The sequence below is a fragment of the Ammospiza caudacuta genome, chromosome 3, assembly GCF_027887145.1.
Source record: "Ammospiza caudacuta isolate bAmmCau1 chromosome 3, bAmmCau1.pri, whole genome shotgun sequence".
Taxonomy (NCBI): Eukaryota; Metazoa; Chordata; class Aves; order Passeriformes; family Passerellidae; genus Ammospiza; species Ammospiza caudacuta.
Window position 1 is genome coordinate 118,987,355 of NC_080595.1, and position 19,762 is coordinate 119,007,116.

At 65.5% G+C, this 19,762-nt stretch overlaps 3 protein-coding genes across 3 annotated transcripts; all 3 read right to left on the reverse strand.

The window, feature by feature from the left end:
- Positions 1 to 2,218: 2,218 nt before the first annotated feature.
- TRIM54 (tripartite motif containing 54) lies at positions 2,219 to 5,673 on the reverse strand. The gene is made up of 10 exons (XM_058802040.1): positions 5,434 to 5,673; positions 4,815 to 4,987; positions 4,245 to 4,416; positions 4,072 to 4,167; positions 3,582 to 3,815; positions 3,364 to 3,386; positions 3,162 to 3,286; positions 2,762 to 2,863; positions 2,609 to 2,647; positions 2,219 to 2,413 (listed from the first exon to the last, which is right to left on the reverse strand). Exons 1-10 carry the CDS (start codon positions 5,599 to 5,601, stop codon positions 2,403 to 2,405), a joined length of 1,143 nt encoding a protein of 380 aa, XP_058658023.1. The 5' UTR covers positions 5,602 to 5,673; the 3' UTR covers positions 2,219 to 2,402.
- Positions 5,674 to 6,730: 1,057 nt separating this feature from the next.
- On the reverse strand, positions 6,731 to 9,455 carry DNAJC5G (DnaJ heat shock protein family (Hsp40) member C5 gamma). Its single transcript, XM_058802350.1, has 4 exons — positions 9,244 to 9,455; positions 8,131 to 8,344; positions 7,819 to 7,972; positions 6,731 to 7,298 (listed from the first exon to the last, which is right to left on the reverse strand). The coding sequence occupies exons 1-4, from the start codon at positions 9,354 to 9,356 to the stop codon at positions 7,219 to 7,221; spliced, it is 561 nt and encodes a 186-aa protein (XP_058658333.1). The 5' UTR covers positions 9,357 to 9,455; the 3' UTR covers positions 6,731 to 7,218.
- Positions 9,456 to 9,785: 330 nt separating this feature from the next.
- On the reverse strand, positions 9,786 to 18,861 carry LOC131555283 (uridine-cytidine kinase-like 1). The gene is made up of 14 exons (XM_058801184.1): positions 18,600 to 18,861; positions 18,265 to 18,371; positions 17,834 to 18,004; positions 17,318 to 17,389; positions 16,900 to 17,089; positions 16,745 to 16,806; positions 16,449 to 16,465; positions 15,714 to 15,812; positions 11,536 to 11,629; positions 11,372 to 11,434; positions 11,154 to 11,276; positions 10,972 to 11,079; positions 10,750 to 10,906; positions 9,786 to 10,622 (listed from the first exon to the last, which is right to left on the reverse strand). Exons 1-14 carry the CDS (start codon positions 18,859 to 18,861, stop codon positions 10,549 to 10,551), a joined length of 1,599 nt encoding a protein of 532 aa, XP_058657167.1. The 3' UTR covers positions 9,786 to 10,548.
- Positions 18,862 to 19,762: the final 901 nt, after the last annotated feature.

A 19,762-nucleotide genomic window follows, 5' to 3' on the forward strand; every position in this document is an offset into this window, starting at 1 on the left:
GTACAAGATACAAATTCTACAGCTTTTACATACAGCCTATAAGAATCACTACATTACCACACTGTGTTACATTTTAAACCCTACAAACTCCTCTTTGGGCCCTTCTGCCAAGCTGCAGGGTCTGCTCTGACCCTTGGGCCTGTCTGCAAGCAGAGGGTGTTGTTCCATCAAAAGGGGATCACCTTCAGCTGGCCATGCCATTGTTTTCCCGTTGTTCAGTAACTGAGGGATCTCATAGCTTGCTTTCATTTCAATCTCACTTATAGTTTCCATATTCTCAAAATCTTTAGCCAGACAATCATATTGATAAGGCTTTCCTGTTCCATCTGCCCCAACACACAGTGACACCCGAGGTGCTGCTGCCGTCACCAAGGGGCTCTGCTTGGCCAGCAGCTCCAGTCCCTCCTGCAGCCAGCTGCCTTTGGCTCCCCTGGGCATGGGGAAGCTTCTGTCAGCTCCTCACAGAGGCTGCCCCGCCATCTCCCCACCGCCAAAACCTTGGACACAAACCCCATACAAACCCAACTAAATGGACAATATTCCACAAATGGGACGTGTAGCTGGGTAAGTGACCACAGCAGGGGGACAACCCACCTGCGTTTGTGGGGGAAAGTGAAAAGATTCTTCAGGAATGTTAGCATTGCTCCTTGTGGAGAAAAAGGCTTCTGGAAGCACAGTTATGGAGAATGATAAAGAGAAATAATGATGCTTCTTGTCCCTTGAACAGCAGTTGGAGCAGGCTGCGCACTGGAATGTGCTAGAATGTGTTAGAATCCATGCTCAGTGCAGGGATTTCATTCCTGGGTTCTCAGGAGGGGCTGCACTTTAACTGGACGAGCAGAGGAGTCAGCAAATCCCAGGGGTTTTGGGAGGGCAGTGACAGGGGCTGAGCGTCTGGACACAAAGCACGAGGGAGAAAATTGCCCAAAACAGAAGAGAACCGGGCTGGGGCTCTCCTGAGGCCTCTCAGGCTCTGGGGAGGCACCCGTGGCACCCAGCTGGGGGGCTCTGAGTGCTGGGGGTCCCTCTCAAGCTGAGGGGCTGTGAGCCCTGGGGTCCCTCTCGGTCACCTCTGCAGGGTGACAGCCACAGGGGAACATCCCTGAGCAGGACGGGAGGTAAATGCTGCATCCAGGAGGGGCTGGGGAGGGCACGGGGCAGCCGCAGCCCCTCGAGCTCCCGGGGATTGCCCGAGCCCGCCCGGGCACGGTCCTGGTGTGTGCAGGAGCAGCTGGGCTGGGGCTGGGGCTGGGCTTGCTCTGCTGGCACCACATTGCCTGTGCTTGGGGTGATACCTCGGGGACACGGAGAGAGAAATGTCCTCTCTCCCACCTCGGGGACACACAGAGCAGAGCTGTCCCCTGTGTCCCCCGTCCTCCAGGACCACACACCCCACCCCTAGCCGTGGTCTGGGGGTCCGCAGGGCTCGGCCCTCGCTGTCCCCAGGCTGGGCACGGTGTGGCTGCGGGGACCCCGGGCCGGGGACCCCTGGCCATGTGCATCATCATCCCGGACCCCTGGCCATGTGCATCATCACTCGGGACCCCTGGCCATGTGCATCATCATCCCGGACCCCTGGCCATGTGCATCATCCCGGACCCCTGGCCATGTGCATCAGCAGCCGCTCCGTCTCGGCTCCGGGCCGGCGGTGACGCAGCCGCGGCTCCCAGGGGAGCGGCCCCGGGCAGCGCTGCGGAGGCTCCGTGTGTACCCAGCACATCCCTGCCGTGTGTACCCAGCCGGCTCATCCCGCCCGTGTCTGTTCCCGCCCGGCCCATCCCGGCCGTGTCTGCTCCCATCCCACCCCATCCCATCCCATCCCATCCCACCCCATCCCATCCCATCCCATCCCATTCCATCCCATCCCATCCCATCCCACCCCATCCCATCCCACCCCATCCCATCCCATCCCATCCCATCCCATCCCATCCCATCCCATCCCATCCCATCCCGGCTCCCGGGGCTGCGGCGGGCACGGGGCGCGGCTGTGGGAGGGGGCACCGGAGGGTCGCCGCCCCCCGGCAGGGGCTGTGGGCAGGGCAGAGCCGCTCACCGGGCCCGGGGCTCAAAGCCCGCCTTGCACCGGGGCTCGGGGGTCTCAGCGCCCCGCCCGAGGCCCGGGGGCACCGCTGGGTGATGGGGCAGGGGCTGTGCCGGGCCAGACCCTGAGGGCGGCCCTGGCCTCCAGCGCGCCCACACAGCGCACGGCACAACGGGTGCTCACACACTTTTAATGTTGGAGAGGGGCAGCGCCCATCGGGGCAATTCCAGGAGCAGGGATGGAGCTCGCCTGAGAGTGCGGGATGGCCACAGCCAGGGCGGGGTGACAGGGACAGGGATAGCCGGGTGTGACAGGGACAGGCAGAGCTGAGGGCATGCCAGCCTTACCCCACGGCCTCACTTCAGTGCTGACCTGTGCAGAAAAGCAGCCTGAGCCCTGTGACCCGAGGGTCCCCTTCCCACCCCCTGCAGCAGGGACACAGGGATGGCCTGGGGGAGCCTGGGGTGTGATCTGCCCCTCCATGCCCCCATCCCCACTCCCAGGGGGTCTCCTCTGCCCCACAGCACCCCATGGCCGTGCCCATCTCACTCCCCACGAGGGTCTCACCATGGGGAGAGCTCGCTGGCTTCTGCCTCGGCCCCACATCTGCAGAGGGAGAGAGGGACAAGGTCGGGGCAGGGATGTCCCAGCAGCCTGAAGGACCCTGCTGCCCCACGGGGACCATGGACACGGCCCTGGGCAGTCATGGCAGGCACTCACCTTCAGCAGCCTCGGGCACCTCCAGGCTGTCCAGCCGCTCCTCGTCTGCTGCAGCCTCGCTGCCGTCCCCAGGTGTATCCCCCTCATCCTCACCCAGAGGCTCTGTGGGCAGGGACAGCTCAGGTGGGACCTTCCCGCATCATGGGACACACCAGGACACTCCAGGGTGTTCCCAGGAGGAATGTGACCAGCCCAGTGTGGCAACCAGGGGAAGCCTGGGGCAGGACTGACCCTTCGGGTCCCCAGTGGGGTTGCAGGCCCCTGGGAGGGGTCACGTCCCCAGTCCTGTGTGGGATCCCGGCACAGGGCATGTGGTGAGGGGGCTCTGCCGGGGGCCCTGGGCGCCCCGGGCAGCCCCAGTGCCCCTGGGACAGCACAGCCATTTCCCCAGGACAGGCACCTGTCTGGAACTCGATGGTCCTCAGCATCTCAGCCACGTAGTCCACGTTGATGGAGAAGTGGTCCATGTTCTCGTAGCCAGGCTCAGGGCGGCTGCTCATCGATGCCTTGGACATGTCTGTGATCCTGCAGGGCAGAGGCACCCCGGGGGCTGCAGGGCCTTTTCCAGCCAAGGGCCTCTTCCCCCCATTGTCCCCACTCACTTTTTCAGGAGTTCCTTGGAGTGCTGTGAAGGAAAACGAGGGGGGATCAGTGTCTCCTGGACACCACGCCCAGCACAGGCGCACCCCTGCACATCCAGGGGCACCCACAGATCCTTTTGGGTGAGCACAGCCCCTGTGAGCAGCCCCCTGCCCCTCAGGGCACCGCGGCCCCACCACCCTGCCCCCGGGCAGCCCCAGCCCCCGATCCCCGGCAGCACCTGCAGGTACACGGCCATCTGGGGCTCCTCCATGGCCTGGATGGCCGACTCCACCAGCTTGGAGGAGGCCTCCAGGTGGTCTCCGTACTGGCGGATGAGCCCGCGGACCCGCTGCAGCTTGGCCTCCTGCTCGGCGGCGATGCTCTGCAGCAGCTCCTTCTTGCGCTCCTCCAGGATGCCGTAGAGCGCGTCGAAGCGCAGCCCCAGGTGCTGCTTCTGCCGCCTGCCGTTCTCCTGCGGGACGGGACGGGACGGGCCGGGGCTGCTCCGTGTGCCCCAGCACAGCCCCGGGGCTGGGCAATCGCAGTGCCACCACATCCCTCAGCTGGCACTGCTGCAGGGCTGCTCGGTGTGCCCGGCACGGCCCCGGGGCTGGGCAATCGCAATGCCACCACATCCCTCAGCTGGCACTGCTGCAGGGCTGCTCGGTGTGCCCGGCACGGCCCCGGGGCCGGCCACTCCCACTGCCACCGCCTCCCTCGGTGCCCACCTCGATGGTGTGGCAGATCTCCTCCATCTGGGTGATGATGGCCTGGATGCGGTCGTTCCCCGCCACCAGCATGGCGATGCCGTCGCTGAGCTCGCTCTGGGGGTGAGGCTGGGCGTGAGGGTGGCTGTGGGGGTACCCCCGGCCCCTCGAGACCCCCGGGGGCCCCCTTCTACCTTCTGTCGCTGGTAGACGGCGGGCAGCGGGGCCACCTCGCAGTCCTTGTGCGCCCCGAACACCTTGCACAGCGAGCAGGTGGGCGCCTCGCAGCGCAGGCAGTAGATGTTGATCCGCTCGTCCTCGTGCTCCTCGCACATGAGGTGTTGCTCAGCCTTGGCGTGAAGGGGTCTGCAGGGGTTGGGGGTGTCAGGGAGGCACCCCGGCCCCAGAGACAGACACCCCGGCTTCAGAGACACCCCTGCCCCAGAGACACCCCGGCCCCAGAGACACCCCGGCTTCAGAGACACCCCGGCTTCAGAGACACCCCAGGCCCAGAGACACCCCGGCTTCAGAAACAGCCCCAGCCCCGGGTCCTGCCCAGCCCCGAGACACCTCCGGCTCCCAGGGACCCTTCAGCCCCAGGGACACAGAAACGCCTCTGTCCCCGGAGACAGCTGCTGCCCCAGGGATATTCCCTGGCCCTGCACGGTCCCCATGACTGCCCAGGTCCTGTTGGGATCCCACCCCAGCCCTCTCGGTGGGCTCGCTGCCCCCCGCCCCGCCCCGGGGTCCCCGCGCCTCCGGACCGGGCCGACTCCTGCTTGTAGATGTCGATGATGTTCTCCACGAGCAGGTTCCGCTGCAGTCCGTACACCCCGTGCCGGTCCAGCACCACCTCGTGCCGGCACGACGGGCACCGGAACCGCCCGCCCGACGGCACCGCGCTGGAGCCCCGCGACTGCCACAGCGGGTTGGAGGCCTGGGGGGGACGCGGGGTGTCACGGCGGCGCTATCCCGCACATCCCGCGCTCCCGGTACCCCCGGCATGCCCGGCACCCCCGCACCCCCGGAACCCCGCAACACCGGCACCCCCGGCGCCCCGGATCCCCGGCACTCCCGGCACCGCACGGCCACGGGTGTGGGCACAAACCGGGGCTCAGACACGGCCCCTGCTCCCCGTTCACCGTCCCCGCCAGCCGGGAGCGGCACCGGGCACAGCCCACCGGAGCTGCCAGCGGCTGCTCCCGGGGCCGGGATTCCCGGCGCCAGCGCCAGACCAGGCCCCCGTGAAGAGGATCCCGGTGCTCCTGGTCGCCCCTCGGCCCCGCTGGCCGGGGATCCCGGGATAACGGGGCCAGCCCCGCCGGGCTGGGGTCCCAGGCACCGAGCTCCCGGTGCCTCCCCCCGCCCCACCGCGGCTCCCACCTGGAAAACGTCGTTGGCGCACTTGCGGCAGAGGTTGTGCTGGCAGGGCAGGATCACCACGGGCTTGGAGAACATCTCCAGGCAGATGGGGCAGATGAGCTGCTTCTCCAGGCTCTCCATGCTCCGCGCCTCCGCCAGAAGCGGCTTCAGCCCCACGGCGAAGTTCATGGCCGCGGTCCCGGCCCGGCCCGGCCCGGCTCTGTCCCGCGGCTCCGCTCCGGCCGCCCGCTGCCCGCTTTGTTTCGGCCCCGGCCCCCCGCGCTAATTTTAGCCGCTCCCGCCCCGCCGGGGCCGCAGCTGTCGGCGGCGTCGGGTGACACTGAGTCACCGCTCCGGCCCTCCCTCGGGACCGGCCGGGCCCGGCACCGGACACCGGCTGCGTTCCGGACCCGCGGATCCCTGCCCGGGAGGAGCGGCCGGGGTTCGGGGGAGCAGGGCCGGCCGGTGCAGGGGCTGCAGGGCCGGTGCAGGGGCTGCAGGGCCGGTGCAGGGGCGGCAGGGCTGGGGCTGCAGGGGCTGCAGGGCCGGTGCAGGGCTGGGGCTGGCTGGTGCAGGGGCTGCAGGGCTGGGGCTGCAGGGGCTGCAGGGCTGGGGCTGCAGGGCTGGGGCTGGCTGGTGCAGGGCCGGCCGGTGCAGGGGCTGCAGGGCTGGGGCTGGCTGGTGCAGGGCCGGCCGATGCAGGGGCTGCAGGACCGGCAGTCACGCTGAGGACAATGTGCCCCGCTGTGCAGGCAGCAGGGCTGCGGGAGGCTGAGGTCCCGCACACCCCACGGTGCCAGCCTCCCCGAAGGGCAGGGCAGAGGGGCTGGTGCCAGGACACTCCATCCCCACTCGCCCTGGCACCCTGGCTATATTTAGGGAGTGAGGCAGAGCCCATGCAGCCGCGGGCAGAGGCAGTGACCGACCAGAGATGGGAAGAACGAGCAAGCGGCTCCCCGTGTCCCTCGGTGCCACCCCTCGGTGCCACCCCTCGGTGCCGGCCCTCCGCAGGGAGCTCCGCAGGGGCAGGAGCAGGGGGGGAGGAGCACGGCTCCAGGACTGCAGCAGCAGGAGTGGGGAGAGCAGAGCTGCGGGAGCCAGCAGCAGGGCACAGAGAGTGGCACCGGGCGGGGGGCAGGACACACGTGGCATTCGCTCCGCTCCACACAGGACGTGAGCTGCCCGCTCCGCACCCCGGTTAGTCCAGCACCCGCAGGATCCACGAGCACAGCCCCAGCATGGAAACACCGGGCAGAGGCACATCCTGCTGCCCTGCACAGAGCCCAGGCACACACACACACACTCCCCTCCCGTCGGCCTTTAATGGTGCCCACAAAACCCAGACAGTCCCAGAGGGCAGAGGGAAGGGGTACCCGCAGGAGCACCCCAAGCCCACAGCAGCGTTTGGCACCCAGCACCCGTCGGGAGGGCTGCAGAGGGGCGGGCTCAGCCCAGCCCCGAGGTTACAGTGCTAATGGTCTCACGGAGCTACAGAGCTCGGCCCGGAGCATCTCTGCTCGTGCCCGGGGCTCGGTGCCCGACCTGGGCACGGGCAAGGCACTCGAGGGGCCACGGCAGCACGGGCTCCAGGCCACTGCCACCACCAGTGCTGGACACGGGGGCATTGCCCTGGAGCTCGAGCAGGGGCCCAGCAGCCTGTGCATTGATGCTGGCCAAATTAACCTGAGATTCTATCCCTCCGAGGCCGATGAGGCAGCCCGGGGGCGGGACCGTGGTCCCGGAAAGTGACAGTCCCAAGGGAGGAGGATCCTGCCCAGTGCTGGGAGCCGGCGGGGTGGGCCGGCCTCAGGCATCGCTCCTGGCGCTGGCTGGCAGCGGCTCCGTGCTGGCAGGCGGGGGCTGCGCTACCACAGGGCCCGGAGGATCTGCAAAGGAAAGCTCACATCAGTGCCTCAGCCCCAGCCGGAGGTGCCAGAGAGCAGGAATGTCACAGCACTGCCTCCAGGGCTCCCACAGCCCAAAGCCCCCACAGCCCTGGCCAGTGCAGAGTGCCCTGACCCCAAGAGAAGCTGCAAGAGCCACCCAGCCCCACTGTCACCAGTATGGCCAGTGCCAGGAACATAGCTGGCCCAGAGCACAGCTGCTCTTCCCGTGCTCTGTGCCCCAAAGGGTCTCTAAGCTTCAGGCCTGTTCAGGGGGCCTTTGTCCAGAGAGAAGGAGAAGGTGTGCACCCACAGCCCATGCAGTGGCTCTCTCTGCCAATGCCACCAGCCCTGGCCCACACAGGAAACACCAAGGGCTGGCTGGAAGTAAGAGCTGTGGCTAAAGCCAACCCAAGGCCTGAGCCAGAGCTCTGTCCCCACACGAGATGGGACACGGGAGACCCCAGAGCCCCCACAGAGCAAACACAGGCGCTCCCAGCTGCCGGGCTTCCACCTGACTCACCGCTGTCCTCTGCCCGCATCTGCGCCTCCAGGTCCTTGGGGTCCACGTACTTGTAGGACTCATCCTCCTTGGGCTGGCAGCACGTCCCACAGCAGAAGAAGCAGCAGCAGCAGCAGCAGCAGCACGTGAGGGCCCCGCAGCACAGCACCAGTGCCTGCATCAGGGACAGACGTGCTGTGAGCTCACCCGAGCCCCTGACCCATCACACCAGTCCTGAGAGCCCAGTCCAACACCAGCCTGCCAGCAGGGCAAACCCCTGAGCTCACCCGGCCCACCAGCCCCACCAGGCAGCCCCAGGGACACCGGGCTCACCTGGAACCACCACTTGGACATGAGGAAGTAGTGCCGGACAGCATCGTCGCCGAACTGCTCGGCCACGTAGAGGCCGAGGGAGCCGTACTGGTCGTACAGGCGGCGCTTGTCCACATCGCTGAGCGTGGCGTGGGCGCTGTTGATCTCCTTGAAGCGCTCGGCTGCCGCTGGGTCATCGGGGTTCTTGTCGGGGTGGTACTTGAGAGCCAGCTTCCTGCAGGTGCAGCGGGGGGACCCCCGGCATGGGGTCACAGTCCTGCTGCACAGTCCCGGGACAGCCCACAGGACCCCCGGCATGGGGTCACAGCCTCACTGCCCGGGACAGCCCCATGGGACCCCCGGCATGGGGGCACAGCCTCACTGCCCGGGACAGCCCCACAGGACCCCCGGCATGGGGTCACAGCCTCACTGCCCGGGACAGCCCCATGGGACCCCTGGCATGGGGTCACAGCCTCACTGCCCGGGACAGCCCCATGGGACCCCCGGCATGGGGGCACAGCCTCACTGCCCGGGACAGCCCCATGGGACCCCTGGCATGGGGGCACAGCCCCACTGCCCAGGACAGCCCACATCCCCGGTATGGGCCCACAGCTCTGTTGCCCGGGACATCCCCACAGGACCCCTGGTATGGGCCCACAGCCCTGCTGCTGCCCAGGCAGCCCTCAGCCCCTCCATGGAGCCGGGACCCCCGGCAGAGGGTCACAGCCTCGCTGCCTGGACAGCCCACACTCCCCAGGAAGCCCGGCATGGGCTCACAGCCCCGGTGCCCAGACAGCCCACAGCCCCGCAGGACCCCCGGTACGGGGTCACAGCCCCACTGCCGGGACAGCCCACAGCCCCGCAGGACCCCCGGCACGGGCTCACAGCACCGCTGCCCCGAACAACCCACAGCCCACAGGACCCCTGGTATGGGGTCACAGCCCCGCTGCCCCGGACAGCCCACACCCTGCAGGGCCCCCGGTATCGGGTCACAGCCTCACTTCCCGGAACAGACCCTGGCCGCCGGGACGGGACCGGGACCGTCCGGACGGGATCCCGGCCGCGCTGGCGGGACGGCCCCTCGTGCCGGGGCTCCCGGGACGGCCCCGCGGACCCCGCCGGACCCCCTCGTACCGATAGGCCTTCTTGATCTCCTCGGGGGAGCTGCCCTTCTGCAGCCCCAGCACGCGGTACAGGCTCTCCCCGACCCGGGACAGCTTCCGCTGCGGCCGCGGGGGCTCCGCCATGGCCGCCCGAGGCTCGCGGGGTCGCACGGGACGCGGCAGCGACCGCCACGGGCCTGCCCCGCCGCCACGGGCCTGCCCCGCCGCTACGGGCCTGCCCGCCGCCGCTTCCGCCGCCGCTCTGCGCAGGCGCCGCCCGCGACCCCGTACAGGGCACGGCCCGGCCAGACGACACCCGGTACAGACCACAGCCCAGCCCGGTGACACCCGGTACAGACCACAGCCCAGCCCGGTGACACCCGGTACAGGGCACGGCCTGCGTGGTACAGGGTACAGCCCGCCCGGCGACACTCACTATAGGGCCCGGCCCGCCCGGAGACACCCGGTACAGGGCACGGCCCGGCCCGGCCCCACCGCCCGCCCCGGTCCGGCGGCAGCAGGAGGCGGCACACGGGCATCGCGCTGCTCCTTTATTGGTACAAAACGGCGGCGAGGGGGGGTGGCGGCACGGCCGGGCCCGGGACAGAGCCCCGGCCCCGGACCTTCCTGCTGCCGCCGGTGGCGGGGCGAGGGGGGCAAGGCTGCCGCTGCCCTTTGGAAAAAGAACCTGAGCAACAAGGGCAGCACCGGGGACACCTCAGCGCTCCCCGGGCACCAGCAGCACTGCGCACCGCGGGTGGGACAGCACCGGGAAGGCAGCCAGCCCCATGCCAGCCCCCAGCTCCTGGGGCCTGGGATGGAGTGTGGATTGCAGGGACGGGGTGGATCCGTGAGGTCCAGTCCCTGATGTCAGAGGGTCCCGCTGGAGCTGGGGGCTGCCCACAATAAATACAAATAAATACGGATTCCAGGCATGGAGCGGGCCTGGACTGGACCCCATCCCCGTTCCCCTGGGCAGAAGGTGAGCACCCCTCAGGCACAGCCGCGGGGAGGCCACCTCTCCCTCTGCAGGCACGGCTGGCCCAGGCCCAGAGGCAGGGCTCTGGGAGCAAGGAATGTCCCTAAATATCCCCTCTCCGTGGTCCCAGGAGAGGCCATCCCTCTCTTGTCCTCCTCCCTGGGGAGGATTGGTCCTTGGGGGCAGAGGGAGACCAGCAGCAGGGCCTTGTTGTGCAGGTCCAGAGAGCTGGGGCTGGCAGGTGGGCACAGCTGCAGCTCAGGGCCTCTCCTGGGGGCAGGGATGGGGCCAGCCCTGCAGCCAGCCCTGCAGCCAGCCCTGCAGCCAGCCCTGCCCCTGGTCCTGAGGCCAGCCAGCTCAGCAGTCCACGCTGTCGCTGTCACACCAGGCCGAGGGGCCGTCGGTGCCAAAGTATCTGTCTCCAAAGTTACCTGGCAGGCAGACAAAGGGACAAAGTGAGGGGCAGCAGCGCCAGCCCCACCAGTGTCCCCCGGGTGTGGCTGCAGGGCTGCCCCCAGGGCTGCTGGCCCCAGGCAGAGGCACAGCCCAGCCCCTCACCGATGCCCGGGATGATGTGGAACTCCTCGTTGACCCGCTTGTCCACGGCGGTGGTGATGATGCGGACGCGGGGAAAGGCGTAGGCCACCGAGTGCACGCCCATCTCCGCCATCAGCAGCGAGAGCAGGAAGATCCTATCCTCCTGCACGTCGTGGTCCTGCGGCACAGGGGACTGTGAGAGCCCGGCAGGGCACAGGATCCCTGCCCCAGCCCGGGCCTCACCAGCAGCACGCGCACAGCCATCATGGCCGCGGCCCCCGTGGACACCGTGCTGTCCATGAGGATCACGTAGTCCTCGCTGATCTCCTTGGGCAGGCGCAGGTAGTGCAGCTGGCGAGGGAAGGAAGGGTTGGTGACGTGCCAGCAGGGCACGGCTCTGTGTGCCAGGCTGCAGCAGGACTCACCTCGGGCTCCCCCGTGTCCAGGTTGGTCTGGATGAGGATCTTGCCCAGGCGGATGTCCTTGCACACGGCGGTCAGGGCCTGCTCCATGGTCTCACCTGCCCGCAGGATGGACACGCCCGTGATCTGGGAAAGGGCAGGGACACGTGCTGGGTGCTCCCGGTGCTTGCTGAGCCAGGAGCTGTGCCCCCATGGGGAGCAGGAGCTGGGGCATGTCTCACCCGCTGCCTGTGGAACCGCTTCCCCTCGTACGTGGTGCCCTGCGGCGTCTCCACCGTGACCGACTGCAGGAGGGGAGCACACAGTGGGGGCAGCCAGAGCCGTCAGGGGCACCCAGAGGGGAGCTGGGCTGGGGCTGGGGCTGCAGCCAGCAGTGGGCACTCACCTTCAGGGGCAGGAAGGACAAGGCATGCTCGATCAGCAGCCGCATCAGGCGCTTGGAGTAGAAGATAAATTCATCCCTGGTCGTGTCCTTGTTCCTGGGAGGGATGACACAGGTGAGGAGGGAACAGAGCCCCTGCCATCCCTTGCAGACCACACGTGGGGCTCCAGGGGCCAACCAGCATGGACAGCAGCCCCGGGCTGTGGGAGCCAGAGCACTCCTGGAGTGACAGTCAGTGACCACCAGCACTGTGGGGCTCACTGACACCTCAGCTTCTGTCTCAGAGGGCTAAAGAGGCAAGAGAGTGGCTTAACTACCCTGGAGGGAGGTGCAACACCACTCAGAGCCATGAGAGAGAGCAGGGAGAGAACGGCGAGTAGGGACAGGTCAGGCAGGACCGTCAGGGGCAGCACAAACTCAGGAGCAGTGGGTGAGTGCTGGGGAGCCCGGGGTGGAACAGGAGCAGAGCCAGGATAGGACAGGACCCTGCCATTGAAGGGGACATAATGCACCATGGCTGAGCATGCTGGGTGACAGAAAAGAGTTGCACATGTCCCCAGCTCCCCCCTCTATGTCCCGAGTCACAGATAAAGCACTGCTAAGAACCAGGTGACTCAGAAATACCATTGTGTGCCCTATTCCGATGTACTGAAGGCACCAAGATGTAAAACAAACACAAACCAGAACAAAGCTGCCATGGGGCTGCAATGCCCAGGAAACCTCTCCCCTCGCCCAGGAGGGGTAAGCCAGCCCTGCATGCAGGGCACTAACCCCACAGCAGAGGGAAAGTAGATGACAGTTCCTACTAGGAGTACCCAGGCCACCAGCCTCGTGAGAACATGAGGACACAGAAGTCCCACAGACACCTGCCCATTCCCAGATGGAAGAAGTGGAGGTAGCAACACTCCTGAAGAGGCAGAAGGATATTGAATATTTTTACTCTGTATTTTAAGACATCATCTGCCATTTCTTACACCTCGGTGGATGACAGACAGCCCCACTGAGGCGTGTGGAGGAGGACGAGCAGTCACTGCTGTCCTCGTGTGCTCCTGCAGCCATTCCAGGGTCACTCACAGCTGAGCACCTGCAGTGATCATGGCACACAGACATTCCCAAACCCCTGGGCACAGCCAGCACCCCCAGGGAAGGCAAAGAAAACAGTTCTGGTCTGGAAGAGCCTGACTACAGCTCCCAGTGTGAGCTGTCAGCAAACACTCACGGGTGGGCTGCACCCACACATCCACCCACAGCAGCCAGGGAGCAGCACGAGCCAGAGCCTCCCCTGCAGCCCGTGCTGTGCTGTCCCAGCCAGCTGTGCCCAGCGGGACCCAGCCCAGCTGTGCTGGCCCCTGGCTGCCTGGGACAGGCCCCACACTGCTCCTGCAGAGGTTCCTCTGTATGGAGGGGCTCAAACCCTGATGACATGTGTGTGTATGTCACATTCACACAGTGACACCTGTGGGTATGGGGAACCCCAGCCATGAAGCTTCTCCCTGCCCAGGGCACAAGCGGGCAGGGGAAGGGCTGTGCCAGGGAGGGCAGCCCCCACAGGCTGGGCAGCAGCAGGTGACCAGGGCCACCCTCCCACCCAAACCACCGCATGATGCTGGAATTTCAGATGTTGAGAATTTTAAATTTTCTGTGCTGAAAGGCACAGACTCGTAAAAGAGTGCTGTATTTGACTTGAGGTTGTGGAGGAGATTTTAAAATTAATTAATAGCATTAGGATTATGAGTGTGTAGTTGGTTAGAAGTGTGTAATATAACAGGGTGAAAAACAGAGTCTGGGGTTTTAGAATATAGAAATTAAATATGAAGATGGAGGTTTTAGGGCAGAAGTAAGCTGTTGTTTTTTACCTTTTTCTTTTTCATCGGTTTGGGCGATGTTTTGTAATTAGACAGAAAAGTCTACATTGTAAGCTTTGAGAGATTAGTTACTAGGTTAAAAGGGAAAATAATCTAAGTGTTAGTTTTTAATTAGATAGTTTAATCTTAAAAGGCTTTGTAACAAAAGACAGCTATTTTGTGTTTTGCTAATGAAAGACTGTAGAACTCACAGTTGTGAGGTTGTTTCACTGATAAAAAATAATAAACACATGAGTCTAAACATGAAATACATTAATAATGACAAGAGATAGCTCTGCCAAGATGCAATAACAGCACATGGAGGTGCAGGAAATGTGGCTAAAGGTGAGTTTGAGTCTCACCAGCCTGGAGCTCTCTGGCAGCCCAAGAGAAGGGCAGCAGGCAAAAACCTCAGGAGTGCAGGGTGACATTTGTGACCAGCAACAGCCTCACGCCATGCCCAAGTGACACAGAAGCCAGCAAGTGCCCCCAAATCTCACCAGAAACACATTCTGCCTGTCCCCTGACACAGACCCGGCAGAGCTCCTGAGCACAGAGGTTTGGAGAGGCACTGGCCCAGCAGGATTGTAGGGGGCAGATGCTCCTCAGGCATGTGGCATTGCCCAGACACCACCTGGGATGGGCTCAGTGCTGCCCACAGCCTGGCCCTGCTCCTGCACGGCACCAGCACAGCCACGAGAGGCCAGAGGTGCCAGAGCCCTGCAGCCCCAGCAGAGCCCTGAGCCTCACGGATTAAGGTCACCAAGCACTTGTGCCACCAAGGTGGAGCCACTGGCACAGGGCTCTGCCTGGCACACCTGAGGTGCCACATCACCGCTCCTACTGCCAGGACCTGCCCTGGAGCCTGTGCTTCCACAGGAGGAAGGAGCCAGGAGAAGGAAAGGAGGTGCCCAGCCTGGATGTGGCCATGAGTATCAGAACACCATAAATTGTTTGGGTTGGAAAAGCCCTTTGAGATCCAGTCCAGCTGCTCCCCCAGCACTGCCAAGGCCACCACCAGCCCACAACCTCAAGTGTCACATCCAGATGGTCTCTGAATTCCATCAGGGATGGGAACTCCATCACCACGTGGAGCAGATGAGCTGAGGCTGGAAAACCCTTTCCATGAAGAAACTGCTCCCAATATCCAACCTAAATCTCCTCTGGAGCAGCCTGAGGCACCTTCCTCTTGTCCCATCCCTTTTTCCATGGGAGCAGAGCCTGACCCTCACCTGGCTGCATCCTCCAGTCAGGAAGCTATAGAGAATGAGGAAGTTCCCCCTGAGCCTCCTTTGCTCGAGGCTGAGCCCCCTTCCCAGCTCCCTCAGCCTCTCCTGGGGCTCCATTCCCTGCCCTGGACAGGCTCCCTCAATGTCTCTCTTAGGAGGAGCCCAGAGCTGTCCCCAAGCCTGGAGGTGCCCCAGCAGTGCCCAGCTGGCACAGCCCAGGTGCCAATGGCCTCTTGCCCACATGGGCTCATGTTGAGCCACTTTCCACCAATGCTCCCATGGCCTTTCCAGCCCTCTGCCCCAGCCTGGAGTGCTTCATGGGGCTGCTGTGACCCCAGGGCAGGGCCTGGCACTTGGCCTTGATGACCCTGACCCTGCTGGTCTCAGCACAGTGATCCAGAGCATCCCAACCCCTCTGCAGAGCCCTCCTGCTCTCCAGCAGATCCACATCCCACCCCACTTGGTATCCCCTGCAAGCTTGCTCAAAGTGCACTCAGTCCTGTCCAGGTCCCTCACAAGGACATGAGCTGACACCTTCCAAACCAACACACAGGTGCCATAGGAGGACCTGACCGACCTCAATATCCTCTCTCTGCCGTGGGGAAACACACCTGGGGCTGCCAGGTTCTGCAGCTGTAAAAACAATGAACCTCTCCATAGTGCTAAAGGCCTCAGCCCTTAACCCTTCACTAACTGATGCTACTGTCACCTGGAAAAAGGAGCATCAGAGGGGAAAGCAAAGATCAGGAGTGGTGAAGTCACAGCAGCAGCAGCTGCCCAGGTCCCTTCTCTAAGCTAGCTCTAAACCAAGTGCCCTGGGAGAGGGGCAAGGGGTACCCTGCCCCCTGCCACCAGCTGCTCCACCTGTGCTCCAGTGTGCAAAGAGCCAACCAAACCCCTCCCATTACAGGAAAAGCCTACTTTTGGGTCAGGAATCACCCAAAGCAGATGTGCAGAGCTCTGGTCACCATGTGCCCATGGGGCCAGGGCCAGCTCCATTCAGCCATTCTGCTCCGGGCCAACCCCCACGAGTGCAGCCCCAGGGCAAAGGGCAGACACTCACGCCAGGCCCTGTGGTGTGCCAGGGCAGGGGCTGGCAGGGATGTACCTGATGATGGTGTGCATGCCCCGCACCTGCGGCGTGCTCTCCAGGACACTCAGCGTCTTGGGCAGGGGCTGTCCTTGGTGGGCCGAGGCCAGGGCTGCCCTGCAGGGAGGAAGGTGCTCAGAGCTGTGCAGCACACACACACCCACAGCCCTGGGCCACCCTGCCAAAGGAAGGCTCCAGAAACACCCCTCTGAAAGGTCAGCACCGTGTTTGGCCTTCCCTGGATCCTGAATAACACCCCAAGTCTGTTAGCAGGCATGAGACCCCAGAGCTGGACTGCCCAAAAAGAACCTCCCAGACCACACCCACGGCTGCTGCAGCCTCTGCAGGGCAGGACATTCCCTGCACCCTGGGACCCGGCTGTCACCACAAGGGACAAGGGTTGTCCTGCCCAAAGGGAACATGAAGTGCCAGGAACATGGACCATGCAGGGCACTTCTCCCACAGAAGTGAGCACCCCAGGGTAAGTCAGCAGCCAGGAAATGGGCCCTGCTCCAGCCAGGACAGGAGCAGGGCAGGGAGCTGGCCACAGGCATCAGCCACAGTGTGGGGTGTGTCACACAGAGCCCAGGGCTGCAGCCAGACAGGCCCTGAGGAGCTGAGCACAGCCCTGGGGAGCAGCAGCTACGCTCAGGCACCTCAGCAAAGCTCTGCCAGCAGGGACACAGAACCCAGTGGGTGCCAGCAGCCCCCCAAGCCAGAACAGGCTCCTGTGCAGCCCTGGGTCCCACGTACCTGACTGTGATCTCCCGCTGGTGGTGCAGAGGTCACGGTGCAGTGCAGGGGAACAGGAAGGACAGACACCCTGTCAGTCACTCACAGGCCAGCACAGCCATCCCAACAGCCCAGCTCCCCACCCTCCTCCCCAGTGCCCACTGCACCGATCTGCTCCCCCAGGCTCCATGTCGGGGTCTCTTGAGAAGAGAGAGGTGATGCCAACACCCCCCAGGTGCTCCCAGAGCACAGGTCTGTGTGCAGCCACATCCTGCCCTCTGCATGCAGGACCCTTCCCCTCCTCAGCCCCAGCTCACCTTTTCCAGCTGGCTGTGCACGTGCTGCACAATGAGGTCCAGTGCCACGGAGTTCTCCCCACCTGCGGGTGGAGCAGAGGAGGCAGGTGGGGCGGGCGCTGAGCCACCTGCCCCACAGCACCCGCTCCCCATGCCAGGCTCAGCTCCGGCCTCACCCCTGGGCACCACGATGTCGGCCACCTGCACGGTGGGCTCGATGTACTGCTCAAAGGCTGGCTTCACAAACTTGTTGTACTGCTTGATGACGCCCGCCACGTCGCGCCCGCGCTCCATGATGTCGCGCTGCAGCCGCCGCACCAGCCGGATGTCGGAGTCCGTGTCCACAAACACTTTCATGTCCAGCAGCTGGAAAACTGGGAGGGGTGAGCACCCCCTATGCAGCTCCCATCATACCTGAGTCATTCCCCTCCACCACCCCGCAGTGGCACCCAGCATCACCTCCCCTGAGTGCTCTGCCAGCAAGCGTGGTGAGCTCTCCCTCCACAGCCCCACTGCTGTGGCACCCAGGGCCAGTGCCTGCCCTGCTGCAGCACAGCATCCTCTCGGGCCAGCGGCCACCTGAGGCAGCGATACCTTGAGCAGCTCCTTGTTGGCGAAGGCCAGGATCCCTTCAAACACGATGACGTTGGCCCCATACACTGTTTTCTGCAGGCAGACAGCAGCTGGGTTTGTTCTGTTTCTCTCACATGCCACAGCAGCACCAACACTAACATACACAGGGCACTGACCCCCCTGGGATCTCACCACTGTGCTGGGGCTCCCCATAACCATCCTGCAGCACCCAATGCCTTGGAGCTGTAGTCAATCCCTGTGCATGATGCTCCAGGCCAGGATGGACCCCGAACCTTGCTCTAGATCCCAAGCCTCTGCTCAGTGCCATCCTCCCAGCACCTCTGCCCACTGAGTCCCTCCTTCATATCTGCACCGGCCTGTTGGCACATCTCCCCACAGTCTTCCATGAATGAGTACCCCATTCCTGATGACCCCAGCCACCCCCTCCCTTTAGCCCTCCAGGCCCTGCAGGGCCCAGAGGCATTCCCCGTTCCCAGAACCCTGCCAGCCAGGCTGAGCCCGGCCCCCGGCACCCACCCACTCGCGGCGCCGGCTGTGTGTGGTGAAGTCGTACACCGGCACCTTCACGCTCTTGCCCTTCTTGAGCTTGCGCAGGACATTGACGAGCAGCTCGAAGTCAAAAGCATCGGGGTGGTCGAAGTTGTAGTCGCTGCGGGCTGCCAGCGCCTGCTGCCCCTCATCCAGCACCTGCAGGCGCCGGCACTGCTCAGGGCCGTGCCGGATCCTGGCACCCACCGCACCCCAGCCCCGCTCAGTGCCGCACCCGATCCCCGCAGCCCGATCCCCGGCACCGCTGAGCGCCGTGCCGGATCCCGGCACCCACCCGGCACCCCAGCCCTGCTCAGGGCCGCACCCGATCCCCACACCCCGATCCCCGGCAACACCCAGGGGTACACTGGAACCGGAGTGTCGGCCCGGCTCGGCGCTGCCCGGGGCCCGTCCCGCACCTTGTAGAAGGAGTCCATGGAGAGCAGCACGACCCAGGGCACGTCCAGCGCCTCGATGATCCGCGTCGCCACCGTGGTCTTGCCGGAGGCGCTGCCGCCGCACAGGCCTGCGGGGAGCGGCGGGGGCACCGCCCCGGCCCGGATCCGTCACGGGCCCGGATCCAGATCCGGCTCCGGCCCGCTCCCAGCCCCTCCCTCGGGGCCTCGTTCCCCGATTCCCGACCGCAGCCCGACCCCGGCCACGGTCCGGCCTCCATCCCCTCCCGGCCCGCTCTCGGCTCCATCTCCTTGCTGATCCGGCTCCATCCCCTTCCCGGCCCCGTCCCGCCGCTCACCGATGACAAAGGCCTCATCTACGGGCGCGCCGGTCTCGCTGTACCACGGCGGCCGCCCGGCCGTGTAGATAGTGCGCTTGCTGGTGCGCAGCAGCGGCGGCTCCGGCTTGCACTGGCTGGCGGTGCGGCGCCGTGGGGCCGGGGCGGGCGCCAGCGGCAGGCGGCTGAGCAGCGAGCCCAGCGGGCCGGGGCCGGGAGCGGAGCTGTGGGCGCGCTCCGGCCCCGCCGCCCCCCGCCGCTCCTCAGCGCCCGCCGCCGCCATCGCCGCGCGGGCCGCGGGGGCTGCCGGGACAGGACGGGCTGCGCACTGCACGGGGAACAGGCCCCGCCCCTGAGTGAAGCCCCGCCCTTATAGGGGCTCCGCCCCAACTGGTGCCCCGCCTGCTAGTGCGACCCTGGCTGAGGCCCCGCCCCTTTCCGAGGCCCCGCCCCAGACGCCCCGGGAGAGCGGGACTCACCTGCAGAGTGGGGCTGTCACACCGCGGCTCACCTGTGGAGCCCTCCCTGGGGCTGTCACACACACCGGGGCTCACCTGCACAGCCCTCCCTGGGGCTGTCACACCGCGGCTCACCTGCGGAGCCCTCCCTGGGGCTGTCACACCGCGGCTCACCTGTGGAGCCCTCCCTGGGGCTGTCACACACACCGGGGCTCACCTGCACAGCCCTCCCTGGGGCTGTCACACCGCGGCTCACCTGCGGAGCCCTCCCTGGGGCTGTCACACACACCGGGGCTCACCTGCACAGCCCTCCCTGGGGCTGTCACACCGCGGCTCACCTGCGGAGCCCTCCCTGGGGCTGTCACACACACCGGGGCTCACCTGTGGAGCCCTCCCTGGGGCTGTCACACACACCGGGGCTCACCTGCACAGCCCTCCCTGGGGCTGTCACACACACCGGGGCTCACCTGCACAGCCCTCCCTCTGGCAGGTCAGAGCCGCTCCAGCCCTGCAGCATCACGGGCTGCTCGGGGCTGTCCCCAGCCTGCCCCTGTCCCAGGTGTCCTGGGCACCCAGCGCTGGGTCCGGCGCCTCGGGGCGGTGTCCAGGACACGCCAAGGGCGCGCTGTTGGTTCACGGTCTGCCGGCTGTCTCCGGGGACCCCCGGAGCCTTTTCGCAGCCGGCTGCCCCTGCCCGTCCTGAGGCTGTTCCTGCCCGGTCAGGAC